This window comes from Alternaria incomplexa, assembly GCF_024043165.1.
Source record: "Alternaria incomplexa strain BMP 0042 chromosome Unknown scaffold_6, whole genome shotgun sequence".
NCBI lineage: Eukaryota > Fungi > Ascomycota > Dothideomycetes > Pleosporales > Pleosporaceae > Alternaria > Alternaria incomplexa.
The window spans coordinates 173,417-189,520 of NW_026249855.1; the positions used below are offsets into that span (position 1 = coordinate 173,417).

The 16,104-nt window shown below is 51.6% G+C and overlaps 6 protein-coding genes across 6 annotated transcripts; 4 read left to right on the plus strand and 2 right to left on the minus strand.

The window, feature by feature from the left end:
- Window positions 1-101: 101 nt before the first annotated feature.
- J4E90_004630 (uncharacterized protein) lies at window positions 102-1,492 on the plus strand (the record flags this gene model as incomplete). Its single annotated transcript, XM_051434194.1, has 3 exons — window positions 102-179; window positions 262-350; window positions 400-1,492. The coding sequence occupies 3 exons, from the start codon at window positions 102-104 to the stop codon at window positions 1,490-1,492; spliced, it is 1,260 nt and encodes a 419-aa protein (XP_051291450.1).
- Window positions 1,493-4,395: 2,903 nt separating this feature from the next.
- On the plus strand, window positions 4,396-6,875 carry J4E90_004631 (uncharacterized protein; the record flags this gene model as incomplete). The annotated part of the gene is made up of 5 exons (XM_051434195.1): window positions 4,396-4,518; window positions 4,568-4,828; window positions 4,876-4,918; window positions 4,967-5,324; window positions 5,372-6,875. 5 exons carry the CDS (start codon window positions 4,396-4,398, stop codon window positions 6,873-6,875), a joined length of 2,289 nt encoding a protein of 762 aa, XP_051291451.1.
- A 2,777-nt stretch (window positions 6,876-9,652) lies between these two features.
- J4E90_004632 (uncharacterized protein) lies at window positions 9,653-11,228 on the plus strand (the record flags this gene model as incomplete). The annotated part of the gene is made up of 5 exons (XM_051434196.1): window positions 9,653-9,661; window positions 9,854-10,602; window positions 10,662-10,798; window positions 10,864-10,973; window positions 11,043-11,228. The coding sequence occupies 5 exons, from the start codon at window positions 9,653-9,655 to the stop codon at window positions 11,226-11,228; spliced, it is 1,191 nt and encodes a 396-aa protein (XP_051291452.1).
- Window positions 11,229-11,250: 22 nt separating this feature from the next.
- Window positions 11,251-12,141, minus strand: J4E90_004633 (uncharacterized protein; the record flags this gene model as incomplete). Its single annotated transcript, XM_051434197.1, has 1 exon — window positions 11,251-12,141. The coding sequence occupies one exon, from the start codon at window positions 12,139-12,141 to the stop codon at window positions 11,251-11,253; it is 891 nt and encodes a 296-aa protein (XP_051291453.1).
- Window positions 12,142-13,491: 1,350 nt separating this feature from the next.
- On the plus strand, window positions 13,492-14,616 carry J4E90_004634 (uncharacterized protein; the record flags this gene model as incomplete). The annotated part of the gene is made up of 1 exon (XM_051434198.1): window positions 13,492-14,616. One exon carries the CDS (start codon window positions 13,492-13,494, stop codon window positions 14,614-14,616), a length of 1,125 nt encoding a protein of 374 aa, XP_051291454.1.
- Window positions 14,617-15,137: 521 nt separating this feature from the next.
- On the minus strand, window positions 15,138-15,743 carry J4E90_004635 (uncharacterized protein; the record flags this gene model as incomplete). The annotated part of the gene is made up of 5 exons (XM_051434199.1): window positions 15,138-15,220; window positions 15,286-15,413; window positions 15,486-15,542; window positions 15,594-15,617; window positions 15,706-15,743. 5 exons carry the CDS (start codon window positions 15,741-15,743, stop codon window positions 15,138-15,140), a joined length of 330 nt encoding a protein of 109 aa, XP_051291455.1.
- Window positions 15,744-16,104: the final 361 nt, after the last annotated feature.

Sequence of the window (16,104 nt, forward strand, 5' to 3'; positions counted from 1 at the left end):
CCCATGTAGAATCTTGCTCCTGCATTTATCTCGGATACTTTTATTCCGTCCACTCACTTTCGCAACTCCAACACCGCTGTTGGCGCAACTCATAGGACACAATGCTCCCACGGTTAGCGCTGTTCTTTTTGGTCGCCTTCCTGGCGCTGGTTGTTGTCGGTGCAGAGGACTACTACAAGGTATGTAGAAGCGCTATCTGTACACATCTGTACTTTCGCCTCAGTTGCAAGTTGAAGTGCACTTGCTAACATGATACTGTAGCTGCTTGGCCTGAAGAAAGATGCCTCAGAGCGCGAGATCAAGAAAGCCTATCGAACCCTCAGCAAGAAGTACCACCCAGACAAGAACCCGTACGTTTGTAAACCCATCATATCAGCTCACATCTCTAACGTTCAACAGTGGCGACGATGAGGCAAGTGGGAAGTTTGTCGAGATAGCCGAAGCCTACGAGGTCCTTAGCAAGAAAGAGATGCGCAAGATCTACGACCAGTACGGCCACGATGGCATCAAGCAGCACAAGGAAGGCGGTGGTCCACGCCAGCACGATCCCTTCGACCTCTTCTCGCGCTTCTTCGGCGGCTCAGGACACTTTGGTCACCAGGGCGGAGAACGACGAGGACCAAACATGGAAGTACGGGTCGCACTGCCCCTACGCGACTTCTATAACGGCCGAAAGACGGAGTTCACAATCGAGAAGCAAGCGATTTGCTCAGCCTGCGAGGGTTCAGGCTCGGAGGATGGACACGTGGAGACTTGTGGTACATGCGGTGGACGTGGTATCAGGATCCAGCGACAGCAACTCGCGCCCGGCCTATTCCAGCAGGTGCAGGTACACTGCGACCAATGTCACGGCAAAGGAAAGACGATCAAGAAGCCCTGTCCCGTCTGCCACGGCAGTAGAGTTATCCGCGAAGCCGAATCCCACGACCTCGAGATTGAGAAGGGCATGCCAAAGGGCGTACGCATCACCTACGAGAACGAAGCAGACGAAAGCCCCGATTACGTTGCTGGCGACCTCATTGTCCACCTCGTCGAGGCAGAGCCCGCTATGGGAGAACAAAACCACGAGCGCACAGACGGAACCTTCTTCCGGAGACGCGGCAAAGATCTTTTCTGGCGCGAAGTGCTTTCCCTCCGCGAGGCATGGATGGGCGGCTGGACACGTAACATTACCCACCTAGACGGCCACATTGTCCAACTCTCGCGCAAACGCGGCGAAGTCGTTCAGCCCAACATGGTTGAAATCGTCAAGGAAGAGGGCATGCCAGTATGGGCCCAACAACTCGAAACCCACGAGGGCCTGCAATATGGTGACCTGCACGTCGAGTACGTAGTCGTTCTCCCCGACCAAATGGACAAGAGCATGGAGAAGGAGTTCTGGAGCGTGTGGGAAAAGTACCGCGCGAAGAAGGGCGTTAGCATTGATGAGGAGCTCGGTAGGCCAACGGAGCCTATTACGATGCCGGAGCCGGATGCGCACGACGAGTTGTAGGACATGGTTCTGAAGTGGATGTCTTCGGTGTGTGCACAGCGCATAGAGCACGCGTGGAAGAAGATGCTGGGATGAAGCGATATGTTCAGTGCTTGTATGAATTGAGTGTGGTATACCCGGTGATGATGTGGAGTTGGAGAGTCCCTTATGGCTTTGGGCTGTGTTGCTTTGGCATATAGAGCGGGTTTTGTTATGGATATATACTAGAACAATGGATAATCATCGAATTATGATGTGTTTATCTCAGCAGGATACATGTGTCAGTGACAATGATCATCACCATCGAGAGATACATGTTGTCCCATCAGCATTTCTCCAGTCTTGTTTCGCGAAATCATCCAAAGTGTTGTAGGCATTTTCGAAGAGCATCATCACTTTTTTATTACGGTGGAATGTTGATGCAGAGCAGGGCAACAAAACGCGGTCTAGTAACTCTATATAGTAATCTCAATGTAGGTGTATTTCCCAAACACCTTATATTCGCTGTAATGCAGCAGTAGGTATCAATAAAACTCTCTCAGTAACGTTTGCCGTGGATCTGGTGCGTCGACGACGTGCATCATCACTTTTGGAAACAGGAGTACCGCGGAAGGGCAGGAGCATGAGTGTGTAGGTAGTCAAATATTTATCTCAAAGCCGAGCAGCAGAAGACATGAGGTCTTCAAACCCAGATTTTTTAGTAACTCTCCGCTGACTCATTAAGGAGGCAGCTTGGGCTTTTGAACTGGAAGTCGGACATAAACATGTTCTTGAGAAGTCTCGCATGTTTTATCCAGAGGAAGGGAAAACTCCATGAATATCGCCTGCTTCAGTTTTGTTCCGGATTTGAGAACGACGGTTCCCGCATAGGGAATGTGTATCATCGTTTTGATGATAAAGCGATGGAAGTAGGCAGAAAGGCAGGAGCGCAGAAGTCATCCAAAAAGCGTGGGAGGTGTTTTGGTTCACATGCGTTGGTATTTTGTAGTTTTGAAACTTTTCATAGAAGCAAGGCAGGCGGAGGGAGGAACGTAACCAGTTGCCGAGGGCAATTTCGGAACACATGACGAGTTCATATGTGGTTTTAGAATTTGCACAAAAGGATTGTAGTGTAGAGGTGAGAGTCAAGAACTGATCGAAGGGAAATTTTTATATTGTGCGGAGACGGGAGGGACTCGGACATAACAGGTACCGGGGTTGGTTTCGGGAAACAGCAAAAGCTCGAACGGTCATGGTGTCTCGCGTGCGACATTTTGTTTTCAGACACGGACATGAATGAATAAGTTGAGTTGCTCAGAAACGCAGACATCAATGACATCTACGATCGCTTTTTTCTTTAGAAGCTCTTAGTCTCATGGAGTCTGCTTCTCCATAAAAATTGGAAGCTTTCTCATTTGAGGGACAGACCGCCATGAAAGTATGTGGAGAAAGTTTTGGAGTTGCTGGCATGAATATGATATAAGTAGCAGTGGAGAAGAGCGGCAGACATATGAGAGAACGTTTGGAGCTTTTGAAAGTGAGGTGGGCAGAGCTGACGAGGCAAAAGACATGTCTACACTCAGAGTGGTTTTCGAACCATGAATTTTGGAGTGATTTGTTTTTTGGAAAATTCCCCTGGCTTTATGAGAAGTGAGGTAGAGAGATGGAGAGGATGCTCAAGGGGGGTTTTATACTTGCGGGTACACTTACCTAGGTACTGGCAGATCACGTGAATGAGTACGTTAACCCGTGATATAGCGTTTGTCTCTTTGCTGAGTGTGCGCAGTCCGATTTGGAGAAGCTGCCATAATCGTAAGGTTTAGTACTGCGCTCGCAAAAAGAGAAGTATCGTCAACACAAGGACTGCGCGATGGATGCGACATCTTTTGAGGTGTGTCGCATGTAGGTGAAGAATACGGTGGCTATTGCGACTACGCGAATTAAGAAATGACACACCGTGCCAACGACATGACCGGCTTCTAGATGCAAGTACATTTTGCTAGACCAACGGCACCGTCAGCTAGGCCATACGCTGCTATGATCGTGTCCTTGTTTTCGTACCTTTGACATGAAAAAATTCATAGACACGAGCCGCGACGGGCACTTGCTAATTATTGCTATCAAGAAGCGAGGTAGAGCTGGTAACGAACTGTCTGTCAACGAGGGCTGTACGCATGGTCGAGGCCCACGGGCTGCGAGGCGTGAAGGTCAGACCAAGCATCAGCGGGGTGACCCGCTCAGTGCCGATCAAGCATTAGCGGCCCTCGCTGATTGGCTCAGGACGACCTTAGCTGCAATCATCCCTCAGGGTGCAGTTGCCCGATACACAAAGACATCCCACACCCCACCAAACTTCAGCTGGTACTCGTGCATGAAGTCTGCACGATGCAAAGCTCGACCTCTGACGATGGCGGCTGATAATCGCTTGTCAATGTTGTTTCCTGGCTACATCATTCTCCTACTTGTATGTCGTGGTTCCTCCTTGAGATGAGGACCAAAGCCTGCTTTTAGCCATTACTCCTGGCGACTATTCACGGGATGCGCGATTTACGAGCCCGCGACATTGCATCAAGGGCGTTGCGGCGCCGAAAAGCAAGCGCTGCAAGTCACATCCCCGCGCGCCGACGCTCACGAAAATCCCGCAGTGCTGCGCCATCCTGCCTAAACAATGAAGCAGCTAACTACACGTGGGCATTCCGTTCTCACGATAAGCTCCAAGGCTAAGAGCCAACCAAGGCTTTTCGTCAGCGATAGAGCTTGTTACCAGATGAGATTGTCAGTCGGCAACAGTTGCGGCCAGATAACGGGATGGTATAAGTCCTGCGGGACTGCCTGACTGTCTTTGCGTACAACACCGACAGCCTGGTATGGATACCTCAATACACTTTGCAGATGCAGATCTGCATCCAGTCCGATCGTCGCAGTCCGTGGGCGGAGTGTACCCTATGCGCTCGCGTACGAAATCGCACGCGAATCGGACATCAGTTGATGCAAAGATCAGCGAACTGGAAGACGCGGAAGACGAAGATGCAGGTCTGCGCGATGAGCGCGATTATAAACGCAGCCAGGTAAGGAAGCACATGGCGCGGTGTGATCCAGCTCACTGACGCGACGCAGGTCTTCAGTCTGACACAGATCCTCGTCCTTGCATACCAATCTACCGGTGTCATCTATGGCGACATTGGAACATCACCGCTCTACGTTTATTCTTCGACTTTCACAGAGGCTCCTAGCCGCATCAATCTGCTCGGTGCTCTTTCGCTCATACTATGGTCTGTTACATTGATGGTCACCGTCAAGTACGTCTTGATCATCCTCCGCGCCGACAACGATGGAGAGGGTGGTACATTCAGCACATACTCTCTTCTGTCCAAATACGTACGTCGAACAACCTGCGTGAGATCTTCAATCACTAATGTATGCAGGCAAACATCGCGAACAGAGATCCACGCGAAGCCACCCTGATACGTAAGTGTGCATCCTGCCATAAGCCTCACTATACTGACTATCATGTAGGGATGGAGAGACACAATACCGATACTCTGGGCCGATCCACAAGGAACATTCGCTCAACCATCGAAAAGTCCAAGTTCTTTCGCGGTCTACTGCAGGTCATCGGTGTACTAGCCGTATCGATGGTCATGGCTGATGGTGTTCTGACTCCAGCTCAGTCCGTCTTGGGTGCCGTCCAAGGTCTCAATGTCGTGAAGCCTGATATCGAGAAGTCCACCATCATCGGTGTCACATGCGCCATCCTCGTTCTGTTATTTGTCGTGCAGCCGCTTGGTGTCACGAAATTGACGTTTGTCTTCTCGCCCATCGTCATTGTATGGCTAGCCTTGAACGCTGGGTTTGGAATATACAACCTTGCCAAGTATGTATTCTTGTTACTTCCGAAGTACTCTTGACTGATGACTACAGCTATGACTACGCGATCCTAAAAGCTTTCAATCCTTTCTACGCATTCGACTACCTGATACGGAACAAATACGAAGGCTGGCGCAGTCTTGGTGGTATACTCCTGGCCTTTACAGGCGTTGAAGCCTTGTTCGCAGATATCGGTGCCTTCAGTCGCCGTGCCGTACAGATCAGTTGGCTCGGATACGCGTACCCTTGCTTACTGCTTGCCTACAGTGGTCAAGCTGCCTACATCAGCGTGCACCCAGAGGCATACTCCAACCCATTCTACAACTGCGCCCCGCCGGGATGGCTCATCTTTTCGCTCATCGTAGCCATCGCTGCTGCCATCGTCGCGTCTCAAGCCATGATCACTGCGACCTTCCAGCTCCTGACCCAAATCATGAAGCTTTCGTACTTCCCGCAGATCAAGGTCGTTCACACTTCGACAACATATCATGGTCAGCTGTATATTCCCAGCATCAACTGGCTACTGATGATCGGAACTGTACTTGTCGCTGCGATCTACAACAACACAACATCCTTGGGTAACGCCTACGGTGTATGCGTCATGTTCGTCACTTTCTTCGACACATGCATGGTTACCCTCGTTGCTATCTTAGTGTGGCGCATCAAGCCATACTTTGTGCTCCTTCCTTGGCTCACCATCGCTTGTTTGGATGGCGCCTACCTGTCCTCGGCACTCACTAAAGTACCTGACGGCGCCTGGTTCACCATTCTTCTGGCCTGTCTCCTTGGGTCCATCTTCATCCTCTGGCGATTTGGTAAAGAGCAACAATGGGGGGCGGAAGCTAGCGATCGCTTCCCAACGACGCACTTCGTAAAGACACTACCAGACGGCCGCTTAGAGCTGACCGAGCAGTATGGCAGCAAATCTGTCGGAACCATGGAAGGCTTCGGCATCTTCTTCGACAAAGCCGGCGATACAACTCCTATCGTCTTTAGTCAATTCATCCGCAAACTAGTCACCATCCCCGAGGTCATCGTCTTCTTCCACCTCCGGCCGCTAGAAGTACCCTTCGTCGCCCCAGAGAACCGATACAGTGTTTCGCGACTCGCCGTTTCAAACTGCTACCGCCTAGTAGTTCGCCACGGCTACATGGACGAAGTCATTACCCCAGACCTAGCATCTTTGATCTACGAGAAAGTCCGCAACCACATCGTCGCACGGGCCCTGGAACGGGAGGGTGAGATATCTGCCAAGGCTACCGGCGCCCAGCCGGAGAAGGCCATGGTTACCGAGACTGTCGCTGGAAGTGGAATATCGACTCCAGCACGCAGCTCAACGACTTCTGCTCGTCTGGAAGCACTTGAGCGTGCGTACAACCGTGAGGTATTGTACATTATTGGTAAGGAACAGATGAAGGTTAAGGTTGGTACGAACATCGTTCGACGATTCTTCTTGAAGGCTTTCTTGTTCATTCGGGATAATTCGAGAGCGAAGATTGCGAGTTTGGATGTTCCCATGGATAAGGTTATTGAGGTTGGGTTTGTGAAGGATGTGTAATCGGGGTAGTTCGCGAACGCAATCTATTCTTTTGAGTGGGAATGGTCCTAATTGTATTGACGATTTTTCTCGATCTCTCGACACCTTCATCCATTATTACCACGCCCTCCACGGGAAAAATCCTACACATCTGCAGCGCCTCGCTAGTAATGTGTCGGATTATTCCTGTTGATGGCGTGAGTACTGTTATTTCGCAGCCGATGCCCATGCGTTACGATGACGTGCCTTCCTAGTCATTACGCACTGGCCCCGGGGTGCTTGGACCCTTTCTTGACTAGTCACACCTCACTAGTCTACGCGACACCATCTGGAATGATCTCACCCTGACCACTTTCCATCCTCCTGCAAACCTCCAAACCCTCCAAAATGACCCCAATTCGCGATCATGAGCAAGTTACCCGACAGTATCCCTTGGTACGTGTGCGCCGCCAAGGCGGCAGGACCGTTGGACCGCTCGTCACCCCAGGTGCCGGTCGAGGCCTCATCCGCGCTCCTCAGCCTGTGCCTCTTCGCGTCCCGAGCACACACGCCATCCAGATTGCCGCCGTAACGACTTGAGATCAACGTCTGTATCCCCTGAGACAAGCTGCGATACACATGGCTTCACCAGATCGAGATTTAATTGCGCCGCATGTCGTGCCGTTGCGCACATACCCGCCGTGCCAGGCAAATCAGCGCGCCCGATGAATTGCGACTAAGATTTTTTGCATCGTGTCGATGCGTGAACGCTCATTTGGGCATCGTGTAACGCAGTGGTTTGATCTTCGCGCAGTTGGACATGAGATGCACCCCCTTTGTTATTGTCTCGTGGAGTTGTCGTTCATCCTTCAACTCTAGCATTGGCTTCGAACTCTACATCTTCCGCATGGTGCTCAGTCTCTTCGAGTGGGCGTATGTCGTCGCGTACACCACTTTTGCCATCGGCTTGCTGTCCTCGGTCGCCCGTTTTTACTCTCGCGCATTAGTCTTGAGATCATGGGGTTGGGATGATACAGCTTCATGTCTTGTGCTGGTAAACCATGGTCAGCTCTGCTAGGTCTCCACAATTGCTTATTTACTCAGGTCGTCAGTATTGTTCATCAAGTTGTTTTGCAGCTGTTTCTGAACCTGGGCTGTGGCAAGTAAGTTGGAGGGTGATCTTCTGGAATTGTGCAAAGTCTCACCATCGACTTCAACAGATCAGGCAATGTGGATTGCAGTTTTCAATCACTGGAACTTCTTCGGGTGAGCTCTCCCCCAGCTTTCTCGTAAGAGATGGAAGAACTAAGGAAGCAAGCAGATATCATTCATCGAAGAGATCGTGATCTACGGCGCACACTCCGTCATCAAGATGACCTTCCTCTTGTTCTATCTCCGGCTTTCTGTTGGTCAAACGTTCCGCGGCTTCGTATATCTTGGATTCGCGCTTGCGTTCTCGGTCTTCCTCTCCAGCTTGTAAGTTGGTTGGTATCCTCAGTTCATACGGCAGTAGACTGACGACATCTAGGCTCATGACAGTCCTACAATGTATACCGTTTGAGAAGATTCTCAACCCCATGTCGCACCCCGAGGTTACATGCATCGATATGCGTATCATGATGCTCACTCCACCTATTCTTGTGCGTATTGGCTACCTGCACTCAGCCACCACACTTTGCGCGCATACTGACAAATGTTGCCTTTAGAACATCTTCATGGACCTCTACATTGTCTGCCTCCCAATACCCTCCGTTTTGACCCTCCAGATGAATCTGCGCCGCAAAGTCACCGTCGTCTCCGTCCTCGCCTTCGGCATCATCTCCGTCACAGTCGCAATTATCCGCCTACCCATCCTCATATCGGTATCCTCGATGAAGACAGACCTATCAATAGACGTGGGAAAGATGATAATCGTAGCATCATTCGAGGTCCAATGTGCGATCGTTGCGGCGAATTTACCCGCCATGAAAGCACTGTGGGGTAAGGTCAGAGGCAAATACAGCTCTGCGGGCAGTTATGAGCGATCGAACGAAAAGCCATACCATCTGTCATCGATTCGCCGAGGACTACGAAATAAACGTGCTTCTATGGGGACTGTAACGAGGCTAGAGCAAGGACTGACTGGCAATGAGTCGCAAGTGGAGCTTGTGGAAGGATTACACAAACAACCAGGTCCACCGATTTTCGGATTTGGGGCGTCGCAGTCTAACTCTGTAAAGTCTTCCCGGCAGAATTCGATTATTGTGACGACTGAACTGGATGTGCGACATACACCGAGGATGTAGCGGCTAGCATAGATACGCCCGAGGAGCTTGTGGTAGAGTTAGGTGGATACTTAGCCCACTTAGCTCGGCATAGCGATTCACTCTTGCATTGCTCAGTGTTGTAATGTACTAAGCCGTCTATCAAAGCCAAAACTTTGGGATCCCGTCCTCACCCTCGCTAACGGTCCGTAATCTGTGCCATCTCGGACTACATGTCGCTAAAAGCCCGATTGGGTTGAGGCCGCATCCCGCTACTCCAAAAGTATGCAAGTCTCGAATCCTTTCATCCCACTCATGTGCCACGCCGCGTATCTTCCCACTATGCAGATCAAGCTCACGTCGACATTAGTTGTCTCGACTGAATCAACATGTACTGGCTTTCAGTCACTCCCATTGCAGGCATCGGTCTCTTGACTCTGCTTATATGGCGCCGGTACTTCTCCGCAATCAGCGATGTGCCAGGACCATTTGCTGCTTCTTTTACCCGTCTTTGGCATATGCATCGGATCCTGAAAGGTGATCAAAACCTCGAACTCATACGCTTACATGAACAGCATGGTGAGTGTACGAGATATGCAGAAGCGCCGGTTATCGATAGTCTGCTCACAGTCCTTCTAGGTCACTTCGTGCGTATCTCATACGACGAAGTCAGCGTCAGCCATCCAGATGCCATTGCGAAGATCCTCGTAGCTCCTCTACACAAAGTACTACTTCGAAAGACACACCGATCTACGAGACGACTAACATGATTACAAGGCAAACTGGTACAAAATCCACGCCCTACCAGACTATCGCTTCCAATCACCCATGAGCACCACCGACCCCAGAAAGAAGATCGAGAAATCAAAACACATCGCCGCAGCATATACCGTCTCCAACCTCCTCCGCTCCGAAGAGCACATCGATCGCACCTTCGAATCCTTCCTCGCCTGGGTGGACAATTACGCAACCACGAAGAAACCAATGCATCTCAACACCTACATATCCTACCTAACCTTCGACGTAATCGGCGAAATCGTCTTCTCCAAACCCTTCGGCTTCCTCGCCCAGGGCAAAGACATAGGTAACTCCATCTCAAATTCCCTCGCTCTGAACGCGTACATAGCCGTTGCCGGTTATTTCCGCTGGCTTAACATCGCACTGTTGGCCAATCCAATCATGACGTGGCTGTCCATCCTACCAATGGGCCACCTCTTCGATACTGTGACATCAGTGTTGGCGGATCGGGAGAAGAATGAGAATGCGAGGTATGATGCAGTGCAGTTCTGGTTTAAGCAGCATGAGAAGTATCCGGAGAAGTTTACCAAACGCGAGATTGGTACGCAGGCGCTTGCGGCTGTGGGTGCGGGGTCGGATACGGTGGCGGCGGGGATGCAGGCGTTTGTTTATTATATGATGAGGCATGAGAATGCGTGGGAGCGCGCGCATAAGGAAGTGGCGAAGGCGGTAAAGAACGGGTTGTGTGGAGATCGGGTGGTGTCTTATGCTGATGCGCAGCAACTTAGGTAAGAGGATGGTTTCTTTGCATCAGCTTGGAAGATCGTGCAGAACTGACGTTGAGTAGTTTTGTGCAAGCCTGCGTGAAGGAAACGCTTCGCATCTTCGGACCAGTGCCCATGGGCCTTCCGCGTATAGCGCCCAAAGGAGGATTGGTAATTGGAGATCGCATCATACCTGAGGGCACTATTGTGTCAATCAACCGTGAGTCACTACTCCCCAGAGATGGTGTCTGGTGACTAAGCTGACTTTGCATTCTACAAATACAGCATGGGTGATGCACTACTCAAAAGAGATATGGGGTGCCGATGCACATGCTTTCAACCCAGATCGATGGTCGAACGAAGACAGCGCTGCGAAGGAGAAGTACTGGATACCTGTAAGTGACCTTTTCCTCGGATCGGCCGTATATCATTACCTTTGTGTACATGCTTACTAATCTCTGTAGTTTGGCGCAGGTTATGGAGGCTGTCCAGGTCAAAACATCGCTAAGATCGAACTCGCGAAGATCGCAGCGACGTTAGTCAGAGACTACAAGATCAAGCAAGTGGACCCTACGCAAGACTGGCGGTGGAAAGCCTACTTCACGGTTGTACCGCATTCATGGCCAGTATACATCGAGAAGAGGGTATGAAAAACAAGGGTAACATTCCACCTCAATTAGCCACCGTCAATATCCTACCTCTAGAATCCAACGCCCAATTAGTCTCGAAGCCATCCTCATCCACAACCCGTTCCATTGCCCAGAACCTCTCTTCCAAAATGCTTACCCTCCTCTTACTTAGCTCCTCCAACAAATCCAGAAGACGCTTATCCGTCCTACCCAACCAAATCCGCACAGCCTCTCCTTCGACCCTCGCACGACGCGTCACCCACCAAAGCGTGCCATCGCGACACATGCTAAACCACCAGCCCAAAAGAAACACAGCTTTAGGGTCTTTTTGTTCTAGTAAGGCCAGGAATTCGGGCGTGAGAAACGCGGTGAAGTATAGGAAATCCAATACATTGCCATGCGACAAGCGTAGATGCTGGATCCGCGAAAGGATGAGGACAGGGAAGTGGTAGACGTTTTTATCCCTATTAGACTCTTCCGTGACACCAAAGACCAGTCTGACTTTCTCAGGCACGAGACTGGTGTCGTTGCTGACCATCCATTCGGGCGGCGTAGGACATGGGCCTGTCTTCTTCTTTAAGACCCGGTTAAACACACTGTCCTCCCTCGTAGGATCTGCTATACGCCAGAGATGTCGTTTGCCTTCTCCTATCTTCATCCAGGCGAGGTCACCCGGCTCGGAAGGCTTCAGCGGCCAGACTGCGTGGGGGTCGTCCGACTCAAGATACCAGAAGGAAGCAGCGCCGAGGTGGACGCCAGTGGCCCAGATGGCGTCGCGTTGGGATGCAGGTATGGGACCGGAGAGGAGACGCTGGTACTGGGTTGTGGCGTGGGACCAGTGGCGCAGCGATGCGTTTTGGAGAGAGAGAGATCGGGTGGGAGTGTGGGCAAGAGCAGAGTCGTGCATCAGGGTTAGGCCGAGGATCATGTGCATTAGGAAGGGGTGCTACACTACAAGTCAGTTCTGAACAGCTAAAGGAAGAATGGGTTAGACGTTACGTTGAATGTGAGGCGGCATACTATGTCTCTGCATGCTGGGGCCATTCTCTCGCCTATACGAATTCCGTCAGTCAGCCCGCATACTCAAGATTCAATGTTATACCATACCTCCGACAGTCAGAGACGTCCTACTCTGAAATCTCGCAAGGATCTCAAGATGACTTTCCGAAAATTCCCAAGATGACTGTCCAGTACCCATGTTTGGATCCAGCGCCGACGTCCCAGATCGAAGAGAGTCTCCAATCATGGAAGTCACAACGCCGTTGAACGATATCGGGCTCCACGGCGTGCGAGTCGCTCCGCTATTCTCATGGTGCGGCGTAATCGTGGATAGCTGCCCAAAATCAACTGTCCCCACGCCCTCCACATGCACGTCCAACTCTCCCTCCTGACCCTCAAAGTCGCACGCCACGCCATAAGTCACACATTTCGCGCACCGCGGCCTCGTCTCATCGCACTACCCAAAACCATCAGTTCATCCAGCCTAAATCATAGATACACTCAAGTCAACTAACCTTAACCCGTCTCAACTTGCAATTCTGACACCCATTCCTCGATTTCGCATTCCAGCGGCGTTTCCTTACACCCTTTTCCGCTGACAAACCGCTGCGTTTGGGAACGAGAGCAGGCATAGCGTCGATTCAATTTGAGTTCCGTTCTTAATAAAGTGCCTATGAGGTGTGCGGCAAGCCTGCAAACAGTGAGGGTATTGGAGGTGGGTAGATGCAGTCTAACCCATGCTCGTATAAAGAGTCCATGCCGCCGTTATATACCTAAATATGCGTGTAAGACTGTACGAGACGGAAGAAACGCGGGGTTTAGCTGCTTCATCGCCTGTGGCAGCAGGGCGTAAGCGATGAGGTCGTGCTGCATACTGCGTCAACGGAAAGGGTCCACAGGATTCCGCGCTAAGGGGCGGGTCTAACCCGCGTTCGTATACAGCAGTCGCGAGGCGGTCTAATTGGTTGAATGGGTAGCAACGACGGAGGTGTGGTGCGAGCATGATTCAATCGCTAGGATAGGGCAAATGTATTAAGGTATGAAGCGCGTAATATGCGTAAACTCCGAGAGAAGGTCGACGGCCTTTGCGCGAGAAGGAGATAGGTGAGTGGAACGAGTTGGATGACATGGCATAGAGGGTGCACACCAATGTGGTCATGGACAGGTATAAGTACGGAAAACCTGGCAGGTAGGATAGAGGAAGAGGTACAGAAATCCAATTCCAAACCGTATCTTATAATAAGTGCTCAACTATCAAGAAAGGAACAAACCCTCATATCCCAATATGTCCACCACCACCCTGCCCCCAACCATGAAAGCCCTCCTCCAAGAAACAAAAAACGGGCCCCTCGTCCCACGGTCTATCCCAACACCCAACCCGGGCCCAGGCTCTGTCGTAGTAAAAGTCCTCGCAAACCTCCTCCAACACCAAACTCCGGGCATCCTCTCCGGCAAAGCAGGCTTCACCTACCCCACTCCCATGATCCCCGGCGGACGAGCCATAGGCCGAATTGCCGCTACAGGCCCCGACACAACATGTCTATCAGAAGGGCAGCTGGTCCTCCTCGAGCCGTTCATCCGCGCCCGCGACGACGCTGATACGTGGATTTTCTGGGGCGCAATGGAAGGCACGAGTGAGGGGAGTAAGAAGCTTTTTGCGGATAACTGGCGGTATGCTACGTTTGCGGAGTATGTTAAGGCGCCCTTGGAGAACACCTGGGCGCTGGATGAAAAGAGGCTTTGTGGGGAGCTGGGGTATACGATACCGGAGTTGGTGCAGCTGAGTGTTGATGTTGTGGCGTACAGTGGGCTGAAGGGGATTGGGCTGAAGCCCGGGGAGAGACTGCTTGTTACGCCTGCTACGGGGCTTTTCTCAGGTGCTGCTGTGGGCGTGGCGTTTGCGATGGGAGCGACTGTTTTGGTGACGGGAAGGAATGAGCGCGCGCTTCGGCGGCTGGTGGATGCGCATCCGAAGCTTGTTTCAAGTGTCCTGAGAACGAACGACGTCGAGGTCGATGTTAAGAATCTGCAGAAGCATGGCACCGTGGATGCGTTTCTCGAGTTCACGCCCATGGGAGCGGAGGGGAGTACACATGTTCGTGCTGCTTTTGGCGCGCTCAAGCAGTACGGACGAGCGTGTATCATGGGCTTTGGTGGCGGCGCGATGAAGGATGTGGAGATTCCGATGATGGATATCGTGTTTAAGAGTATCACGGTTCATGGTCATGCCATGTACCGGGGTCAAGATGTGAAGGAAATGATCAAGATGGCCGAAGCGGGAGTGTTGAAACTTGGAAAAGAGAGAGGTTTTGATTCGGTGACGGAGTTCAAGATAGACGACTTTGAGAGAGGCTTCGACTGGGTTGGCGAAAACCACGAGCTCGGCCAGATGGCGGTTCTAGTCCCATGATGCAGCCGAAAGTGGAAGGTGCGAAGGACCTTGAGGAAGTTACCTTCAAAAATCAGTGTTAGCATGTCACTGCGTCATATGCAATTGCTGGAACCAGAAGTCCTTGATTCCTAGTCGGATGAGTACCGACTGCCCGCTGTAGAGGAAGCCGGGGCCTGTTGCAGTCTGTTATAGCCCTATGCATCACCAGCTATCCTAAGTAAAGTCCCACTCCAAGAAAATGCAGCAATCTGTCATGGTTCGTGAACGTTTCATGACCTCTTAACGCCGTGTGCCGACTTGAATATACCCTTCAACGATCGTTTTACAGTACGCCAGTCGCAGCTACGGCAGGCGGGTGTAGTCGTCGGGGAAGGAGTGCCGGTCTTTTCCGCTAAAATCGAATCGGTCGTCGAGGTACGCGTGTCGCCGCCGCGGCTCGAAGAGCTTCTAGAGATTACGCTATCGGTCTTGAGGCCCTCAGGAGTTTTGTCTTTACTTCGCTCGCGCGATGTCACCTGTTCCTGAGTCCTCGCGCACCCCTAATCAATACCGTGTTGTTTTTTGAGCTTTTCTAAGTTCTCTTGGCGCTCGGCGAGATCATTCGCGGCCTTGAGCATCTTATCTGGCTGGTGATATAATACTGCTACTGTTAGTGATTGCTGTGTCGGAGAAGCGCCTGCCACGTACCGACGAGATACCGGTTCTGGAAGTTGAAGCCGTTGAGCTTGTCGCAAGCCGACTTTGCGTCCATTACGTCTTCATAGACGACGAAGGCTGTGCCCTTGGTGTTGTTGGCGATGCCCTGGCGAATTTGGCTGTGCTAAAGTCAGTAACCTGTAGTGACGGTGAAGGCCAAGATGCGCCAGCGCATGAGGGAGACGACGTACCGCACTGGGCCGAACTTGCCAAAGAGGTCGAAGAGTTCCTCTGGGGTGACGTTGAAGCTGGCGGAGGATTAGCGCGTGGCAGATATGATACCGCAGGCATCTACTAACCTCAGGTTCTTTACGAAGAGAGCTCTGTAGACATGACATGTTAGCGCAGATGTCGTGTGAGTTGGTCGCATCGGCCTTGCGACTGGCACGCGATGCGGCATGGCGGACGTACCGGTTGACTTCCGGGGCCAATTTTCCTCCTCGACTCATACTTTGGCGACTGTGATGAACGGTAAAGGACGGGCTGCAGGGTTTGTAATGGGAGGCGGGCGGTGGGGAGGTTGTAGTGAGAAGTGAAGTTGGTGAACATGCGGGATCAATCGTGGATGGCGTGCACGTCCGAGCGCCGAGCTGCATCACGTGGCGGACGCATACCAAGAACAGCGACTCATGCAGCACCGAGATGACGATGCACATGCGCCGCAAACGAGAGGCTGTGAAAGCGGAGATTTAGCATGTAGTGATTATGGACATGCACTGAGATATGAATGTCTCACAGCAAGGTGATATGGTGATGGGTGCACTCCTTGCCGTAGGATCGAGCGCTCGAATCGGAGACGCGGACTTGCAG